At 37.3% G+C, this 18861-nt stretch overlaps 1 protein-coding gene across 1 annotated transcript in view; it reads right to left on the minus strand.

The window, feature by feature from the left end:
* Window positions 1-12898, minus strand: part of DNAH7 (dynein axonemal heavy chain 7) — a 127416-nt gene extending 114518 nt beyond the window's left edge. The window contains 9 exon segments of the mRNA XM_030017391.2: window positions 1150-1269; window positions 2794-2919; window positions 4945-5020; window positions 5909-6089; window positions 7342-7435; window positions 7782-7935; window positions 8034-8142; window positions 8611-8676; window positions 12785-12898. Of these exon segments, the coding sequence (XP_029873251.1) occupies window positions 1150-1269; window positions 2794-2919; window positions 4945-5020; window positions 5909-6089; window positions 7342-7435; window positions 7782-7935; window positions 8034-8142; window positions 8611-8676; window positions 12785-12799 (941 nt within the window). The 5' untranslated portion in view covers window positions 12800-12898.
* Window positions 12899-18861: the final 5963 nt, after the last annotated feature.

Here is an 18861-nt window from a genome sequence, read left to right on the forward strand (position 1 = left end):
TGAAAGCAATCCAAAGGGAATTCTGCCCAGCTGCCCTTAACCAAAATGAAATTGGCTCTGGCATTGCTGGGAGATAGGAAGAAAGCCCAGAAGTGTGCAGCCTTCAATTAAAAGCAGAAAGGTATCTTCAAGGTAGGGAAGAAATACATCTGAAAACAGTAAAGGCAATACCTAACAGAATCATAGACAAGTACAGAAATAAAATCCTTCAAGGTTAATAGCAGGAAAAAACAAGTATTTGAGACTATAGTTTTATTTAATTAAAACCTGAAATAGTAAAAATGCAGTAATACATAACTGCAGGAATCAAGCATTATTGCTTAAAGGAAGATCAGATGCATACAGACAAAACAGTTTGGCCACAAATATCTAAAAAAGACCTAGCAATTTTGATGTTTTATTTGAAAACTTAACTGCAGCACACTGAGTGCACTACCAAGAAAACTGCTTTTCTTCTTTTAAAATATCTCAGACTGAATATACAAACATTATGATAACCAAACACTTTACTTTTGAAAATGTTAGTGATAAACTCTAAAGTCAACGGATCTCATCAATGCATTTTTCAAGCAACTATGCTCTCAGAAGCACCTATAAAACTGAGAATATACAAACTGAAATTCCAAAGTCATCAATAGATGTTCTACAGAGATACTGTTACTGAAGTGATACTAGGTTAATCTTCCTATCAATGAGACATTTCCCTTGTGTGAAGTAGGGATGGAGCAAGTCTTATTATTTAAGTTACATCACAGTTTATATTCTAAAATGTCATAAATTGTTGACAGTAGCAACACCGTATTTTCTCATTTATCCAGTACAAATGAGTCCACAAAATAAAAGCTTTTGTCATAACAGACTAAAACACATATACAGTTAATGTCCCTCTAAGAAGTGAGCAAAATATGTCACACCAAAATTCAGAATAAGAAAACTGCACGTATCGTGATAATGTGCTCAATATTTACACAGCAGTTTTTGTTCATAGGCCTCAAAGAATTTCACACCACCACATCTCTTTCTTTAATATGTATTATTAAAATGGGTCCTTCCTTCTCTCTCCAGAAAGTTCAGAGTTTCAAAAACTTCTGAAGAAAAAAGTTAAAGATTTCCCTGTAACTGAAAAAATATGGATACACTGGATCATACTTCTTAGATAGAATCACTTTGGATTTTCCAATTTCTGTCATGACTTTATTCTGGAAGAATGAGAGGTCCTCAGCTTCGTGTTTATTTTGAAATATTTCTGTATCAAGAAGGCGTAAATTTCTGAAACAGAACATAATATAAACATTTTAGGAGCATATTCACTGTATCTTGTTTTTTATTATTTTGTTTCCATAAAACTTTTTTCATATTTCACATTGCAAACATAAAGGGTTTTTAAACATATTTTAAACACTTAAAAATAATGTTATTTTCAGAAATTAGCTTCTATGGTTTCAGAACAACCAAATATAAGCACTGCAGTACTGTCTGTATGCGTGGTCTTAAATTGAAGTAGTAATTACTACATTTGAGCACATTAATAACTATTTTCAGAATCAGAGTTTGTGTATATGTTACTCATTGTATGTAGGATCAAACATTAAAAATTCTGAATATGTTAAATTGCATTCCTTTCTAGGACTGGATGGGTTTTTACAAATATTATAAAACAATGTAAAAAAATAACTAACCATCTAAACCTAGCTTCAAAATAATTTTCAGTTTTTATATTTTTAAGACATTGGCTGAATTTTGTCTCCTACTTAGCAGATACAACAAAAATTTGGGGAAAAAAAGACCAAACAAACAAAAACCCACTCCCTGCAACTTGTTACAGCACCTGGCCTGGACAGGTCAGTTCATTCTCTTTTGTATCACCAGTCAAGAAATAAGCAAGCAGTTTGGTCTACTCTGGGAAGCAGAAAATAATAGCCCTTCCAATGCCTTTTTCCCTTGTTAATCAGATAAGAGGAAAAAACATAAGTGCCCTGCTAGGCAAGACAGCAACCGTTCTCTTCTAGGGAGAGAGACTCTTTTGAATATTCCTGACCTGAGAAAGATAGAAAAAAAGTGTCAAATTTAAATAGAGATTAAGTGACTACATTAAAAGCAAGAAAAACTATTTAAAAAATGGAAGTCATATCCAAAAATAAATTATTTTTCAAACATGTCAGAAGCAGGCAGCTTGCCAGAGTCTGTAAGATAACAAAGAGAAAATTTTTAAAAAAATTTTTAAAAGGGAGAGCTTAGAGAAGATAAGATCATAGCAGCTCCATTCTGGAGCCTTTCTGTACAAGGAACATGGTGTCTCAAATCAAAGTGTCAGTGGAACATGCTATAAAAAAAAAAAAAAACAAACCAAAAAAACAAAATCACAAATTGCCAGGTGCAGATAGCACTTCACCCAAGCTCTAAAGAAAATCAAGTACAGAACAGCTAAACTATTCAACTTTCATGTGTAGCTTCTTGCTTAAAACTGCCTAGATACCAAAGGAAATGAAGATGGCAAAGCATTCTGTGTGATTTCTGGGGAAGTACAGATAAGAAAGCTTGGCCTCTACAGAGGAACAGGTGGCAAGAACTCTTCAAAGCATAAAGTTAGAGGGAACACAGGCAAATATATTTGGGATAATGGCTTTTGAACAAAGCCATCATATCGATGATCAGTGTTCAGACCCATATATTGTAGCACTCTCAAATTCAATAGGGCAGCTTGGAAATCTTAAGATGTCACCATCCATTATTTCCCTACACAGATTCTGATCATTGAAAAGCTGAAACCTAAGAGATATAGGTAACACTTACTTAAATGAGGTCTCCCATAAGTTCAAAAGAGCAAGCATTGAAGGATTTACTGCGTGCAAATTTTCTTTCATGTAACTGCAAGCCGACAAGAAAGACTTGTTCCAAGGTTTTGGCACTACTTCTATTCTAAAAAAAACCAACCACAAAACCAACAAGAAACAGTAGGATGAATGTAGCTGTGCTAAGAACCAAAATATTTATACATTTGCTTTAAGATACTTGTTTCACATCCCAGAAAGCACAGAATTCAGGAGACACATCTAGCTTTCTGCTCATTATTCGGATTCCAAAAAAAGTCTTCAAATATTGACCATGGTATAAAAAGAAATAATATGAGAGAAATATTGGCCAAATCTTAAGAGATCTGTAACCTATTCATGGTCCCTTATATTTAGCATGTAATAAAATCATTATACATATATAATGTATTTAGTCAATTAATATGCAGTTTTCTACAATAAGTAGTATCTATGTTTATGCTCATCACATCAAATCTGTAAAAACTCATAAATTTAGAGCATTTTCATAAACTCGGTCTGCTTTCAAATTTTTAAAAACATTAAGCTATTTTGGTGGGGGGGTTATATACTCATAGCCTTTTTTTGCTTTAAAAATTGTCTTTTTCTACAGGCACAGTCTGATTTTACTGATAAAATATTAAGCATTGCAACTTAAGGAGTATACATTGCAACCTTTAGGTTGCAAACAAAAAGCAAAACCACTTCTGACAAATTTGTCACATATTTGTAATTCTTTTGTTCTCATTTTCATAATGAACTCCTTTAAAAAAAAACTGATATAAAATAAAATTTTTATCCATTGCTTAGTGAATCTGCATTCTATAGGAGACAGAAAAAGTAGCTACAGGAAGTTAAAAAACTTGAAGTTTTTCCACGTTTATCTTACATAGTTCTTTAGAAGAAAGTTTCATATTTCAAATACTGTTAATGGAATAAAACTGTTTTAACAATTATTATTCTACAAGGAGAATTTTGTACTTCTGGTTTGCATGTAAGTGTGTGACATAAGTTTGTATATAAACTACTGTGATGTCCTACACAGTTCCTAGAAGACATAGAAGATCTACAAAGAATCAGATGTAGGATGGCCTCTTACCCAGGGGATGCAACAACAACAATAAATTTAACATATGTTCCTTCTCTTTTTAAGATGCAAATTTCTTAAGTAACATCTGTCACAACCACCTCTTCTATTATATTCTAATGCCTACCATTTGACATCTAAAAGCATCTACCTCAGGACACAGGCCAGAAATTATTTATAACAAAAACTTTTCTGTTTTTAAAATCACTTAGTAATGCTACCCCCAATACAGAGCCTGTTTGATATTGGTGGAAATGTTCTGTTTCTGCAGCATTTTTAAGATTTCATTCCTCTACAAGGCAAATTTATTGTACCAGGTTTTGGCTGCACCTCTTCACTTTCACATCTCAGGAAGAATTAAAGTAAGTCCTAGGAAAGCTGATGCTAGGTAGGCTGATCCACACTGGACAGATGTACAATCTTGGGAGTAGCACTATACTCGCTTTCAGTAGACTGCAGACTTTTTAAGTCAAGTGTGAATGGAATGGAGATAGTCCATTACTCTGAACAAAGGCCACATCCATCCACTCCAGTATGGAGGTTGCTACATACTGGAAAACCCAGCCAGGAAAGCTAGGCATCTACCACTGTTTATACTACATATTGCTGAATTGTTCTGAGGAACAAAACAGTCTGTATTTACTGCATTCTTAAACCTGTATGTATTGAGCCAAACTGTCACAATCTGTAAATAAGACAGAGCTTCAGTGAAATCTGCGCAGAACATGACATTGTTCCATTGATTACAATGCAGTTTATACATAAGCATTTGGCCTGCTATATCAAATGCTGTGGCATTAATTGCGAGACTTCTTACCAGTTAAGCACTGCTAAACAAAACTAATTCCAAGCAACCTTTCAAGGTAGACACATATTTTTCAGGATTTTTCCAAAGATGTTGTATAATCATTATTTGAATTTACATAACTAATAACTAAGTCTTATTCACAGCTGACACTGACTACCACTATTAAGACTGATCCTTATACATGCTACTCTAACCCACTGTTCTCTAGTCAGTGTTTTTAAATAAATATATTTTCTTACTCTGCACGATGAGGTAGAAGAAAGTCTTCCTTCTTGTCTTCATCTGTTTCCCTGGTGTCTCTTAAAACAAAGTCAACTGAAAAAAGCATTTGGGAAAAAAAAAAAAAAAAAAAAAAAAGCCAAAATAGGCTTAGCAAAGGAATAGAATCATAGAATCATTTATGTTGGAAAAGACCCTTAAGAACATCAAGTCCAACTGTTAACCTAACACTGCCAAGTCCACCACCAAACCATGTCCCTAAGCACTGCATCTACATGTCTTTTAAATACCTCCAGGGATGGTGACTCCACTAGTTCCCTGAGCAGCCTGTTCCAATGCTTGACAACTCTTTCGGTGAAGAACTTTTTTCTAATATCCAATCTAAACCTCGCCTGGTGCAATTTGATGCTGTTTCCTCTCACCCCATCACTTGTTATTTGGGAGAAGAGACTGACACCCACCTCGCTACAACCTCCTTTCAGGTAGTTGTAGAGAGCAGTAGGGTTTCCCCTCGAGCCTCCTTTTCTCCAGATTAAACAACCCCAGTTCCCTCAGCTGCTCCTCCTAGGACTTGTTCTCTAGACCCTTCACTAGCTTCATTGGTCTTTTTGGACATGCTCCAGAACCTTAAAGTCTCAACAAAAATGTCCGAACGCACAACTGATTGAGATGAACAGTTTTATCTAGACACACATGAAAATTGATTTAGGAGAAAGCTATGCTTTTAAATAGGGATTTATAAAATAAAACAATGTTTTTAAAAAGTGTTGAAAGATCAAAAATAATTACTATCATCTTTGGTCATTACAAGGATAAGAAAACGTGAGTATTGTTTTTATTAAAATGTGCCTTAAACATCCAGGAGAGCACTTCCATATCACTCTTCCACAATGGTAGCCCTCAGCAGTGAACAGCACTCAACAATGAACACTTCTGAATATTAGCAACTTAGGAGAAAATGCAAGTAAACTCCTAGAAATCTACCTATAGCCTTTTTTACACTCAGAAGATAGTCTTCTTTCATTTCATCAGTCAGTGAACGTATACGTTCATCAAGTACTTTCAGATGTTGTGGAATTAAAGCTAAGATGTGGTCTAGCCATGATTCATCCATTGGGGCTACATTTGCTGTATCAATTCCATGGTGAATGTAATAGTAGTATTTCTGCAGGATAAAAGAATAAGATGCATCAGTTAAGTCCAGTACTAGATAGTCATTGCTACTACAGGTTTAGCTAGACATATGGGCTTATTTAGTAAAAATAAATGTAATTAGTACTAAGTACTGATTTATGTTGTAAATTACATACACATCACTACATCTGATGTAAATACCTTCATCAGCCTGCCGAACACTAGTGGGTAGAATAACGATAAAAAGCTGTTGAGAGAGAAAAATGGGATATAGTGGCATAAGCCTCATTCCATTTCTCTCATAAGAGCTAAATAACAAAAATTTCATTGAAGAATGGACATATCTCATAGAAATCTGGCTTTTGCTTTGGTTTTGCTTTTACAGTTCTGGTGAGATACCTCTCCTTTGCACTGTCCAGTACCAACCTTTTCCTTAAAAAAATTTTCAATATATATTCATCTATCTCATCATTCTAGTGCCACCATTATTATCAATAAGCTCTCGGACTGGACCATGTATTCAAAAAACAAGCCATGCATTCTGCAGAGTTTTGTGTTGATATGCAACATAGAGGTAAACATAGAGCTAATGCATTGCTCAGAATATGAATGTATAACCACAAATAAGTACATCTGCTTGTATATCAGCATTTAAACAGGTATGTGAAATCTGATTAACAAAACTTCAGAGCATTAAGGGAAACAGATGAAGAAACATATCAGCCCACATTCAAAGACATGCAAAATGGAATATCAACTGGAAGATTACCCATGTCAGGAAGCAACACATTAACTTATCTCAATCAATTTATCCCCAAATGAACTTAATCTATTTTAAATATATATAAATCACAAAATTGTGTATACAATTGTGTCATAGAAGGTATCTTAAGCCAGAATGAGAATGAAGAACATCCTAGCCATTAGATGAGAGTAACCCAAAGAGAATTGTCTTATGGATTCTATCTGCTCAGACTAAGCAGTGCACTGTCCCTTGCAAGTTACTCTCACCTTCAGCAAGTGTAGAAAAGATTCATTTATTACTTCCTGACATTGGTTATCCTCCAGTTACTATTCCATTCTGCAATTCTTTGAATCATTCATACATTCCTAATGCTCCATTCTCAACAGTATCACTATAAATAATATATTGTGTGAAACTAATAGTGGAAGAATATGTCACTGTCAGTCATGTCTCATTGTGTCAATCATCTTGTCAATATTTACAATAAATGACTGGCACTGTATTTCATTTAATACTGTAGAAAACAGTCTTTAGCTACCAAAATATCTTTCTCTATTGGTGTAGATGAATCTGCTCTTGGAGGCTCGGTTCCATCAAGGGATGGAAGCTGTTCTTCAGTAAGGTCTTGCTGCCTGAGACAAAATAACCAAAGAGTATGCATCACATTCTTCAGATACATTTTACTGGCATAAGTAATATATAGCCATTCTACACGTCAGTTGTGAACAAACAAAACAAAAAATGGGAACTGGCAAAACTTTACAATGAGCACAAGACATTCTGATTCAAAAAGAACACTGAAGCATGTGACCAAGTTTGTATTTTGCCTGCTAAGGTTCAGCTTTTAAAATTGGTGATATAGCTCATGCTCATATACATACTTTCAATTTGCAATCATCAAAATTTTGAAATAATTTAAAATTTGGTTCATCTATCAAAAAGGAAAACCACATTATTCAAAGAGATAAGGAAACTCACAGTATAATGTCAACAAGAGTGCTTCTGAAACTTTCATGGGTTTTTTTCAGATGACTGCTGCTCTGCAATGTAGAAGTTGATGGCCCAGCACCTGCTTCATTATCTCTAGAATCCTGTATCTTGCATCTCTTGCATCTCGCCTTCAAGTATTCTCCTGGCAGAAAATACATGAAATTAAGTTTAAAAAATGTTAAACATATGTTCATGTTTCTGAGAAGTTTTCTTCAGTAGTACTAAAAATGTTAACCTTACCAGGTGAATACTCATTTTTTACAGTAAACTCATCTGACTCATCATCCTTCTGTTCTTTGCTCAGATGGAATGAAGGACAAGTCTGCTGCCACAGTGGTTTAGACCTTGCCTGGAATAAATATTTTATATTTTAGTTTTACGCTTGTTGTAGGTGCTACTAACACACTTCAAGACTTCTTAAATATAGTAAATCAAAGAAACTGTAGCCTAATATACAGCAGGAATAAGGCAGCATAAAAATCATACAATAAACTACTACTATTACGTTGCCCTCAAATTCTAAATATCCAGACCATTAGAGATAAGCATGATAAACTTATATGTGATATTTGCAAACTCTCTAGTTTTATACCTTACTTAAATATTTTCAAACTTGTTCAGATATTCCACTTCCAATGTTTTCCAAATACTGAAATATAAGCAATGCTCCACATACAGATATAATATACATACATAGTGCAGAGAGAGAGAATATACACCTCAGCATATATTTGAATGAGAACCATGGTCTTTACATAACCATGCTGTCACACATACTTGAAAATGAAAGCTTACAAAAAAAAGCCAACGCAACTACCTGAGACAGCTGTGGTAATAAGTTCACTGTTCTCTTTGCCACCTCCCCTTGGCCACTTGGACTGGGCTTGAGAAAAAAAGAAAAGGAAAATCACAACTAGACATTCAAATTACTACTAATATTAGACTTCCAGAAGTACTTAAACATGTAATCTAGCTATAATTCCATTTTTATCTCTTATATAATAATTTTTACACCTACAATTTCATGTCACTTCCCTTATTCTTCCTAGAGTGTTTCCATGTAGAATTCAACTTTCTCAAATGCCTTTGAAAAAATCACAGCTCTGAAAAATCAAGTTTAGGCTGGGAAGCATTTATGTTACCTTTTTGCCAAGATATACATTAAAGCATTACAAGATACCATGAAATAATACAAATAAAAAATTAAATTTTTTATTCCCATTCTTCAGTCAACATTTTTTAAAACACAAAATGGTCCTTTTTTTCTAACCCATACACTTTCATTTAAAAGCATCCAGTATTCTCCGCTTTTCCACAACACTGATCCCTTAGCATCAGACACCAAAGCTGTCTGTCCAAAAGCACCCTCTGAGCATGCCCAGGACTCCTGCTAGCACATTTTAGCAAGGTACAGCACCTTCCTATAAACAAACAAGACAATCTAGTTGTAAAATTATTTAAAATTGGCTCTAAGACAACTGCCTTTGGCTATTCTTCTATTTCTCCTCTGTTTCACACCAGTGCCAATACCCCTGGCACTGCCCACACCACCTCTTTCCATGCAGCTGCACTTGCATTAATACTGCATGTCTATGCTACAGCCATTCTGTTTCTGCTTTGTGTCTTCTGCAAAGGCTGTAACAGAGGAAAGACACAAAGCACAGAAAGTTTGTGTAGACATACCAAAGCTAACTTTAAACAAGTCAGGTTGGCTATCATTTGCAATACAGCTGCTGTGGTGTAGAACTCACAAAAGTTTTTGGCATTTAAATATTTACATGAATTTTGCAGTCAAGGATAAACTCTGGCAATTCCCAAGCCAAAAATCAAATCAGGCTCCGAAGAAAACCTCCTTCAAAATACAGGAGTTTGTCAGTGATAAAATATCTATAGACATACATTAGCAGTTGTTACCAATCTCTTCATAAACTAATTTGTGGTCCAACTTGTGAAAGGGGAGCAAACTCATTCCAGTTCTAGGGAGTTCTTCCCCTGAACATGATGGGGATAAACAACTTGACTACCAGTAGCTGCAAAAGTGAGCCATACAACAAAATGTTTTAAGTACCTTGTTTCAAAATCAACAGCACTACTCTTTTAATGAACAGGAGATTTATCCCCCTTTCTCTCCCCAAATGAGATTAAACACATGCCTGGTGAATTAGAGTACTCTAAACACCAAGCAGGCCAATTTTGTTATTTTTAATCTAGCTTTTTGGCAATCACAGAAAAGGTGACTGAAGACTTTGCCACAAGAACCACATATCGCTTTCAGTCCCTCATTTAATGCTTTCGCCAGTCTGTCTTTCAGTTAGGCATGGTCCATGTGCAAGATTTTTCACACCTCGAAATTTTAATGCCCATACCAGCCTCGTGGTCTGCAGTGACACAGATGATGAACTTATTTCAGCATAAATGAGGGAAAAACAGTATTATAACCAATACAGAAAGATTTACATGACAAACCTGCTTTTTGTCTGGTAATTGTAACTCTACTGGGAAAATACGAAGCCATTTATTTCTCTGTAGTCTAACATGCTCAACTGCAAAAAGATTCTTAACACAGACCTTGTTAACAGCTACCAGTCTTTTCTAATACTAGCATGAATACATCTCCTAATAGTGTATCTGCGCTGCATCATAAAACCACTGCTTACCAAGACAATAAGCCTATAGGATGCAGCGTAGCCTATGGACAGAGTTTGGACTGATTTGGACACAGCTCTATGCAAACAGGCTATGATAGAATCACAGAAAAAAAATAGGCTGAAAAGGGCCTCTGATTATCCGCTCTCCTCCTCAAAGCAGTACTAACTACAAAAAGTTAGGTCAGATTGCACAGGGCCTTGTCCAGTTGAGATCTGAAGTTCTCTAAAGCCAGTACCTCTCTGGGCAACCTTCTCCCCTGCTCAATCATCTCACTGTAAAGAATGTCATCCTTATGCTTAGTCAGAATTTCCCTCCTTGCAACTTGAGAGCATTGCCTCTCTTCCTCCTGCTGCAGAGCACCAAGAGGAACGTGGCACCATTTTCTCTCTCGTTCAGGCACTGGAAGACAGTAACTACATTCCTCCACCCCCTTCTCTTCTCCAAGCTGAACACATACATTTCCCTCAGGCTCTCTTCATACACCAAGTGCTCCAGTCCCCTAACCATCCCAGTAGTGATCTGATGGACTCTGGTTTGCCAACAGCTTTACAGCTGCTGGAGTGGAGCTGGCTCAGGCAAAGTCACCTTAGGTGGTTCTGAACTTTGAGTATAGACAGGCTCTTTCTTCTCCATATCTTGCACGAGACTGAAATATAAAGCTCATTGTTTCTCTAGTCCAGATTCTAAAGCTATTGGTGAATGCTATCTACTACCCTCTGAAGGGAATGGATGGGGCGGGGATCTTTTCTATAGGAGAAAATGGGTTTGAATTCCTAGAAGAGTATTTATTGATTTCTCTTAGTGACAAGGTCCACAGCCTTAATTCTTAGATTCCTGGTTAGGAACAAATAACAGAAACCTGGGTATTTTTACAAATAATAGGGCTACAAAAAAGACTGAGACTATACCTTGCCTTCATATACAATATTACACTGTTTTGTTTAGACTTTGTTTTGTTGAAAAACATAGAATTCAGCACCACAACTTATACCTCTGAGCTGCTGGTACTCAGTGTTGAAATTAGTTCCACTGAAGACGGTGCCAATATTTTAAAATATTATACTGCAAACTTACTACTGGCAATAAGATGTACTAAAAAGAGCGCCCTGGACAGTGAGATAGTTACGATAGTTAGGAGCAGCCAATTCACACCCTCTAATGTGCACCTCAAGAAGAAACACACCCAAAAAAAACCTGGTGAACTTTTAATTCTCTGAAGGAAGTTACTGAATTACTTCACTTTAAATCTCTCACACGTTTTATTAGAGGAAAACAAATCTGAATGAAGACATCAAAACCAAAAGAGACTAAATGAACAGGATTGACTTACTAACAGGAGAACAACATGATTTAAGAGGGCAAACTCTGCCTTATAATTACATTAACCAACTACAACCCAATCAGGCCACTAGAGAAATAATACAAATTAGCATTGGTTAATGCCCAGTGATTTAAAACCACATTCATAGCTAAAAGCTTCTATTGGCATTTGTCTGCAGCATTTAAGCTCCCTGCAATTCTGGAAATAAACTGAATTAATTCAAATCTCTTCATGCTTGAAGTTTAAAAAAAAAACAAACAAAAAAAAATAACCCCAAACAACCAAACGGGGAGAGGGCTTATGACATAACGTTTTGTACCAAGCTAAAGACTGAAATTCATTTCTGTGGTTTATAATGGGATACCTTTAGCAGAGAGTTCCTCTCTCTGAAAACACTGCAGAAACAGCAGCCCAAATCAAAAAGGTCTGTTTAAATTTACACTGCTAAAGTAATTAAAGGAAATCTAGGCCGCTGCAAGAACTACATTGCTTCTAAAAACCTGATTTAAGGAGTTCACAGCACAGTTTAAATTTTCTGGAGGGTATCAGTCACAACCAGCCTGCAACTAATGGGACAGTGTACTCAAGCCTTTCTCGGCAAACGCGGCTGCCTCACCAGGTCTCCGCTTGCAAGAGCGCAAGCATTTAAGTGTCAAGGACAAAAAACGTGATCTCAGGAGCTTAATTCAAGCTTGTTATTTAAGGTTTAAAAGAAAAACGACACTTTTCAGATCAGAAGCACCCCCCTCCGGTAGCCAGGTGCACCCGAGCGTTCTGCTCTCGGTCCCGCGAACAGCCAGCGCTGCCCAGGCACCTCTCCTCAGCCAGCCCGCTGCTCCCCGGCACCCGGTCCTGCCCCACAGCCCCCTCCCCCAAACCAAGGCTGGGGCCGCCACGGGACGCCCAGCCCCCGCCTGCCAGAGCCGGGGCGGACGTTGTCGGTTCCGGGCTGAAAGGAGGCGGAGGGGGCGGGCAGAGCTCGGCCTCGGGGCTCCCACCGTTCCCCCTCAGACCCCAGTACCTGCTCGCTGCCCATGTCTGCGCGGGCGAGGCGGCGTTGCCGCCTTGGGACGACGCCGTTACCTAGCAGCAACGAGCGCGAGCGCGGCCGTTGGCCGCCGCCCCTGCCCCCGGCCGCGCGCACAGCGAATCCCAACGGGCGGGCGCGAGGAGCGGCTCGGGCCGGGGGAGAGGTGTCGCCGCCGGCCGGCTGCAGCCGAACACAGCGCGGCGAGGGGCAGCTGCTCCGCCGTTCTCCCGGCTCGTGACGCGTTCTCTGAGCGGCAGAAAACTTGCGGCCTTGCGGAGGCCTCCCCCAGACTCTACTGCTGGACAGGACGAGGGAGAAACGTCCGGAACTTGAGGCCAAGGAACAGCTGGCTTCCTGCCATCCATTTAGCTAGCAAAGCCACAGCTGCACCTGGTGAAGGACCCTGAAGTTTCAGCAAGGTTACCTGCTCAGGTGTTACTGACTGAAGGCATGCAATTTACTAGCTGATAAACGACAACCTGTGATGTTTGTATTTAAGCTGTTGTGATACATTTGCAGCTACGGCAAGCTGAATTTCAGCTTTGCTGTTATTTCACTGAGATTGTCTTCCAGTAGGAAACGCTTGATACCATTTTGAGGCCTCCCAATTTCAGGAAAATAAGGATAGTTAAAATTGCTTTGAGGAGCATGTACCATTTGCCACTGTTTAGGCAGGTATTTCTTCTTACCTTTTAAATTAACTGATGTGTCTCAATAAGTGAATGCAGGTGCTTGTCTTCAGGCAAAGCAGCCAGACATGTGCTCCAACTGAACATGCAAAAGAACTCAGCTGTGCTTGCAAAATCATTAATAAGCTCTAATGACTGAACTGGAGTGCCCAAACCACAACAGCAACCAAAGATTTTTCAGGTGCCGCATCATGCATCAACCCATCTTGTGCACAACAGACATACGATTTAAACAACCTGCCCCACCCACCCCATCAGCAAATTAAAGAACACAAGAAAATATAAATAGAATTCTCTTTTAGTTTCAATGGTAGTCAATGGGTGTTCCCTGCATTATGAATCTGATGCTTTGACCAATCTAAATAAACTACTGGTATGGTTGGTGTGACTTCTAACACTTTGCTGTGACCAGATTTGGATTTCAGTGGGATCTGAAACAGCTGTTGCCATGTTAGGTAGTTTGTGGATTTTAAATGAGAGGGTTTGTTATGTTTTCACAGCAACACATAAAAGGTAGCACAACAGTTTACAGTGGAGTTAGCCTGCTGGAAAATCCCTATAAATGAGGACTGATTCAGGCCTGTAACCAACCTTGTGAACTGTGCAAAAAGTGTTATAAGAGTCTCTATAACAAGTTTTAAGTGTAAAAGCCCCTTTGTTAAAATACCACAGGCAAAGAAGCAGTAGGGTATTTTTGCTTTGTCCAGCTGTAGAAAATTCAACATCACTTGGAATTCCCAGTGCATTTTCTAAAACAGTACCAAAGCCTGGGTTTGATTTTGATATGAGAAATACACTCATACTCAACATATCTTAGGGAGATTCAAACAAGCTGTACGCTGTACTGGCTATAATATATAACAGTCTAGCTGGAAAACATGCAAAGGGAAATCCGTGCTATTTCTCTTTAATACTGAATCATTCAGTTATTAGAAACTATATCTACAGAAGGCAGTAGTATGTTCAGCGCACATTGCCATATACTGTTGGGGGTTGCATTCCCTTTGCTACAAAGTGACATTTTGTTTTTTTCATTATCTGATTAGGAAACCAGAAATAGCACACCTGCTTGTACTCTTCAGAGGAGGAAACACACAGTTAGGTTGCTAACAGGAGGAACATTATAGAGAAAATAAATTCTTGTGTATATAGTATTTTTCATTATCATACAAACTTTCTTCTTACAGAGAACTAAGAACTTCTATGTTGCTGTTTATTCTTTTCCTGCAGTGACCAGTTAAACACAATTTTTTTACATAAATGCAATACCAGCTGATTTTAATCAGCATTTCCAAGGCCACAGGAGGGCACAACAGAAAAAATGGTTTAAAACTCAGTTTTTTGCCTGCCTTTGTTTCGTTAACATCTCACTTCATCTGAAATCCCCTACCTAACAAAACAATCTAAATCTAACTTCAGAGATAAAAATGAGATCAAAAGAATAAAATGGTGAAAGGATGAAGAAGGGAGTACACACAAATATTAAGTGAGTACTCCTCAGCATCTGTTTTAGAACTGTACTAAAAGCAATTAAAAAATTAGAGCAGACAAAAAAAATCCATTACCAGCCAAGTCAACAGAACATAGACATTCAGTATCATGCAGTTCATAACTGTTATTTAAGAAAAAGTTTAGCAAAGATTGGAGCATCAGTGCAACAAAAAAGGATCTGTGATGCAGTAAAACTAAATACAGGAAGGAAAAAAGACCATGGGTATCATTTTTATCACGAAGTTTTCATCTTCTGCAAGATTCAGCGACATGGGTTTTTTATTCCACCTTGATGACTCAGTTAAATTCTGGAGTGCTGGTAATCAAGAATACATTTCTTTCTCCCTTCAGACAGATGCAAAAGTATCAAACAGTAGATAACAATGTGGTTTACTCCATGGAATTAACAAAACCTAAGCCAAAATACTATGTACAGTGAAGTATTTTACTGACCAGATGTCCTGTTTTTAATGTGAAAAAAGTGATCCTTTGATTTTTAACCAAAGTACTTACTGGCATGCTTTGTATGTTTTGATTAGAGCAAATAAATAATGTTTGAAAGTACAATAAATTTTGCGTACAAAAATTAAAATTCTCAGATTTGGGTATTGCTTTAAAAATAATTTCAGGAAGGGGTTTTTTTCTTCCCCAGAGGTTTCAGATGACAGACTGAAAAACATTAACTAGCATGAAAATGGAACAAGATGTTTGAATGCAATGGAATCACAGCTTCTGAAATGCCTACAGCTTGTCTCAAAGTTTTATTTCTAAATCACTCTAGTGGTTACGGCAATCTCAACTGAACACTAAGTGTACATACTGGAACTTATTCCCACATAATGCTTTTTCTTGTACTCCATCTAAAATCTCTTTTGTCTCTATGTTTTTAATTAAAAATATATGCTTATATATATTTTTAAGTTCTCCCACATTTACCCTTTGTGGACTCACTATAGCTGTACCTAAAACAAGTAATCGATCTCACGTTGTAAAGACCTTTAATGAAGCAAACAAAGCTTTCTCATAGAGGCTTCTAATACTGGGGAAATCAATAACAATTGATAATTCATAATGATTTTTGTAACGGGAAAGTTTTAGTCATCAAAATTCGAGTTTAAGGGTTTTAAGTCAAGAGCTGGTACTTATCTGTTGTGTTCATAGGCAGGACTCGAATTATGGACAGCACTTAAAATGCAATTAGACACAATAATAATTTCAAAGAGATAATGCATTTAACAGTTCAACTCACCATGATGGTGAGACATTACACTTTAGGCAAGTTTTCAGTGGGGAAAAAAAGCATGCATTTTTCAGTTCAAAATTTTTTTAAAAAACAGGTCTACATGTTTTCCTTGTATACCTTATTTTTGCCATACCTAGACTAACAATATGGAAGCACAAATATAAGTAGTGGTTTTGTAAGTAAGAAGTAATTCCTATGAAATACTAGAAAATTTCCCCCTATTTGAAAAAGATTTTTTTTTTTTTAAACTTTATGAACTTTATTAAGTCAGGTCTTGTTATGCATATCTCTTGAGTATGGAATAATTAATGCATGAAAATCAAACTAAAGACAGGAGTAAAATAGTATTTTCTTCCCTAAAAGAAGAGTGATAACTATTTAAATATTGTTTGTAAAAATCATTCTCAGAAACATGCTGTGCTATAAGAAGCATGTGTTTAGTCAGATAAGTCTTCTGCTCATATCACAACGGAACTACTGACCATCAAGGAAAGATCACTTTACAAATTGTTTTAGAATAGACACCATACTAATAGCACAGATGTACAACACAGTCCTACAGTTGCTGGAAGATGGAAAAGATTTTTAAAGATAGTGAAGAAATCTGGGTTCACCTGTGTCAACAGAAACAAAGCAAGTTACAGACCAGAACTTGTATGCCTATTTCATCTTCACAGACGCTCCGGAAGAACACTAGAATGAGCTTGAGCACCTACCAGTGCCCATTTAAAAAAGAAAAAGGAGTCCTTATTTACCATCAAGACTATCACAACACTAAAGGAAACACAAATACTTTGTGATTGGTGTAGGTATGCTGACTTACTGACTCTGGATGCAAATGTGCCTGTCATAGGAAGCCTCTGTTCACACTCTTCTCAAAGGCGAAGTCTTCATTTCACCGGAAGGCAACAGTTTTGTCACAGGTGTTACTGGGTCAAAAACCATCCTTTATCTTCCTGTTGTGTTGTGAAAGCAACAAAAACTAGCACTGTCACATGAAATGATTGATTCTTTGAATACTTTATGTAATAGTCTAGCCTTTATTTATTAGGGCTAACACTACACGGGCTAAACAGATAAGAATTTTTATGTCATAATTCATGTACCTGCTTTTAACTAAGAAATTTCCTTATACTCTCATGCACTGGTAGGTGACTCATTAACTCAGCTTTGTAATGTTACCGTTAATTTGGTAGACTTTCTGATTCATTCTGTATCTTGCTCATTTCTACAATGCTGAGTAGGCCAAGCAGTATTTTCAAGTCTGTCAGCTGCCAGATTCTTAAGGCACAAGATGATTGGTTTCTGAAACAAACACACATTAATTGCATGCTTTTATCTTGCCCCAATTTTACAATATATTTTTCCAAGCATAACTTACCTTACTTGGCAAGAGTACAAGCACAACTGTCCTAGTAAGGAGATGGTCAGCTGTTACCTAGACAATGCATTTTTCTAGCATGTCTCCATCCTTAGAAGGCCTTTTGAAAATACAGAAATTTCAAGCTGTCTCAAATCACTACTAGTGTTAAACAGAATAGTGAGTTTTCTAATGTCTTAAAAAGAATTAAAAAAAAAGAAAAAACAGGCAGCATTCCTCCTGATAAGAACCTTCAGTGCAGGAAATGTAAATATTCAGATAATTTCTGAACTTAATGCTGCAACACCAAACCAAGCACATGAATACACTATTTCTTTCACTAAAAATAAAGCCCATTTGTGCATTTCTAAAAATGAGAAAGCTTTCATTTCGTCAATGAAACGTGCCTTTGTAGGAAACATTATCCAGGCCACAAGGGGTTACCATCTCTTTTGAGTGTAATTACTTTTCTGAAGGAAAATTGTTTGGTTGTGGGCTTTTTTTTGTTTTGTTTTTTAAATTCAGCCATCTACTTGAAAATGAAACAAATGTACAGTTAGTGCCCTAGGAGGCTAATATATGTAACAAACATTCCATTTAAGTTTCCTTACGCAGTTATTCAGCAAAGGCCATTAGAACTTAACATAAAAGGTAGCACCTCAGTAAATACTGCAAGACATAACTAGACCATTACATATAGGAACATAAACTTTTTATGTATAAAAAAAACCCAGGCACATAAAGAGTTCAAGGAAGTTAGCTGGTAAGTTCATGATTCATCAGGAGTAGTCAGCATGGATTTACCAAGGGGAAGTCATGCTTGAGCAACTTGATAAAGTTCTCTTGATAAAGTTGATAAAGTGGTGAAATCACTGGCCAGTAAATGAGGGCAGAGCAGCAGACACTGCCTACCTGGACTTTGACACTGTCGCCCGTAAGATCCTCACAGACAAACTCTTGATGTATGGGCTGGATGAGCAGACAGTGAGGTGGACTGAAAACTGGCTGAATGGCCAGGCCCAGGGAGAGGTGATGAGCGGAACAAAGTCTAGATAGAGGCCAGTAACAAGCAGTGTACCCCAGGGGTCAACACTGGACCCAGTCCTGTTCAACATCCTCATTAACGACCTGGATGAGGGGGCAGAGCATACCCTCAGCAAGGCTGCAGATGACAAAACTGGGAGGAGTGGCTGATACACCAGAGGGTCGTGCTGCCATCCAGAGAGACCTCTGCAGGCTGGAGAAACAGGCTGACAGGAACCTCATGAAGTTCAACAAGAAGTGC

The sequence above is a fragment of the Aquila chrysaetos genome, chromosome 6, assembly GCF_900496995.4.
Source record: "Aquila chrysaetos chrysaetos chromosome 6, bAquChr1.4, whole genome shotgun sequence".
Classification (NCBI taxonomy): Eukaryota; Metazoa; Chordata; class Aves; order Accipitriformes; family Accipitridae; genus Aquila; species Aquila chrysaetos.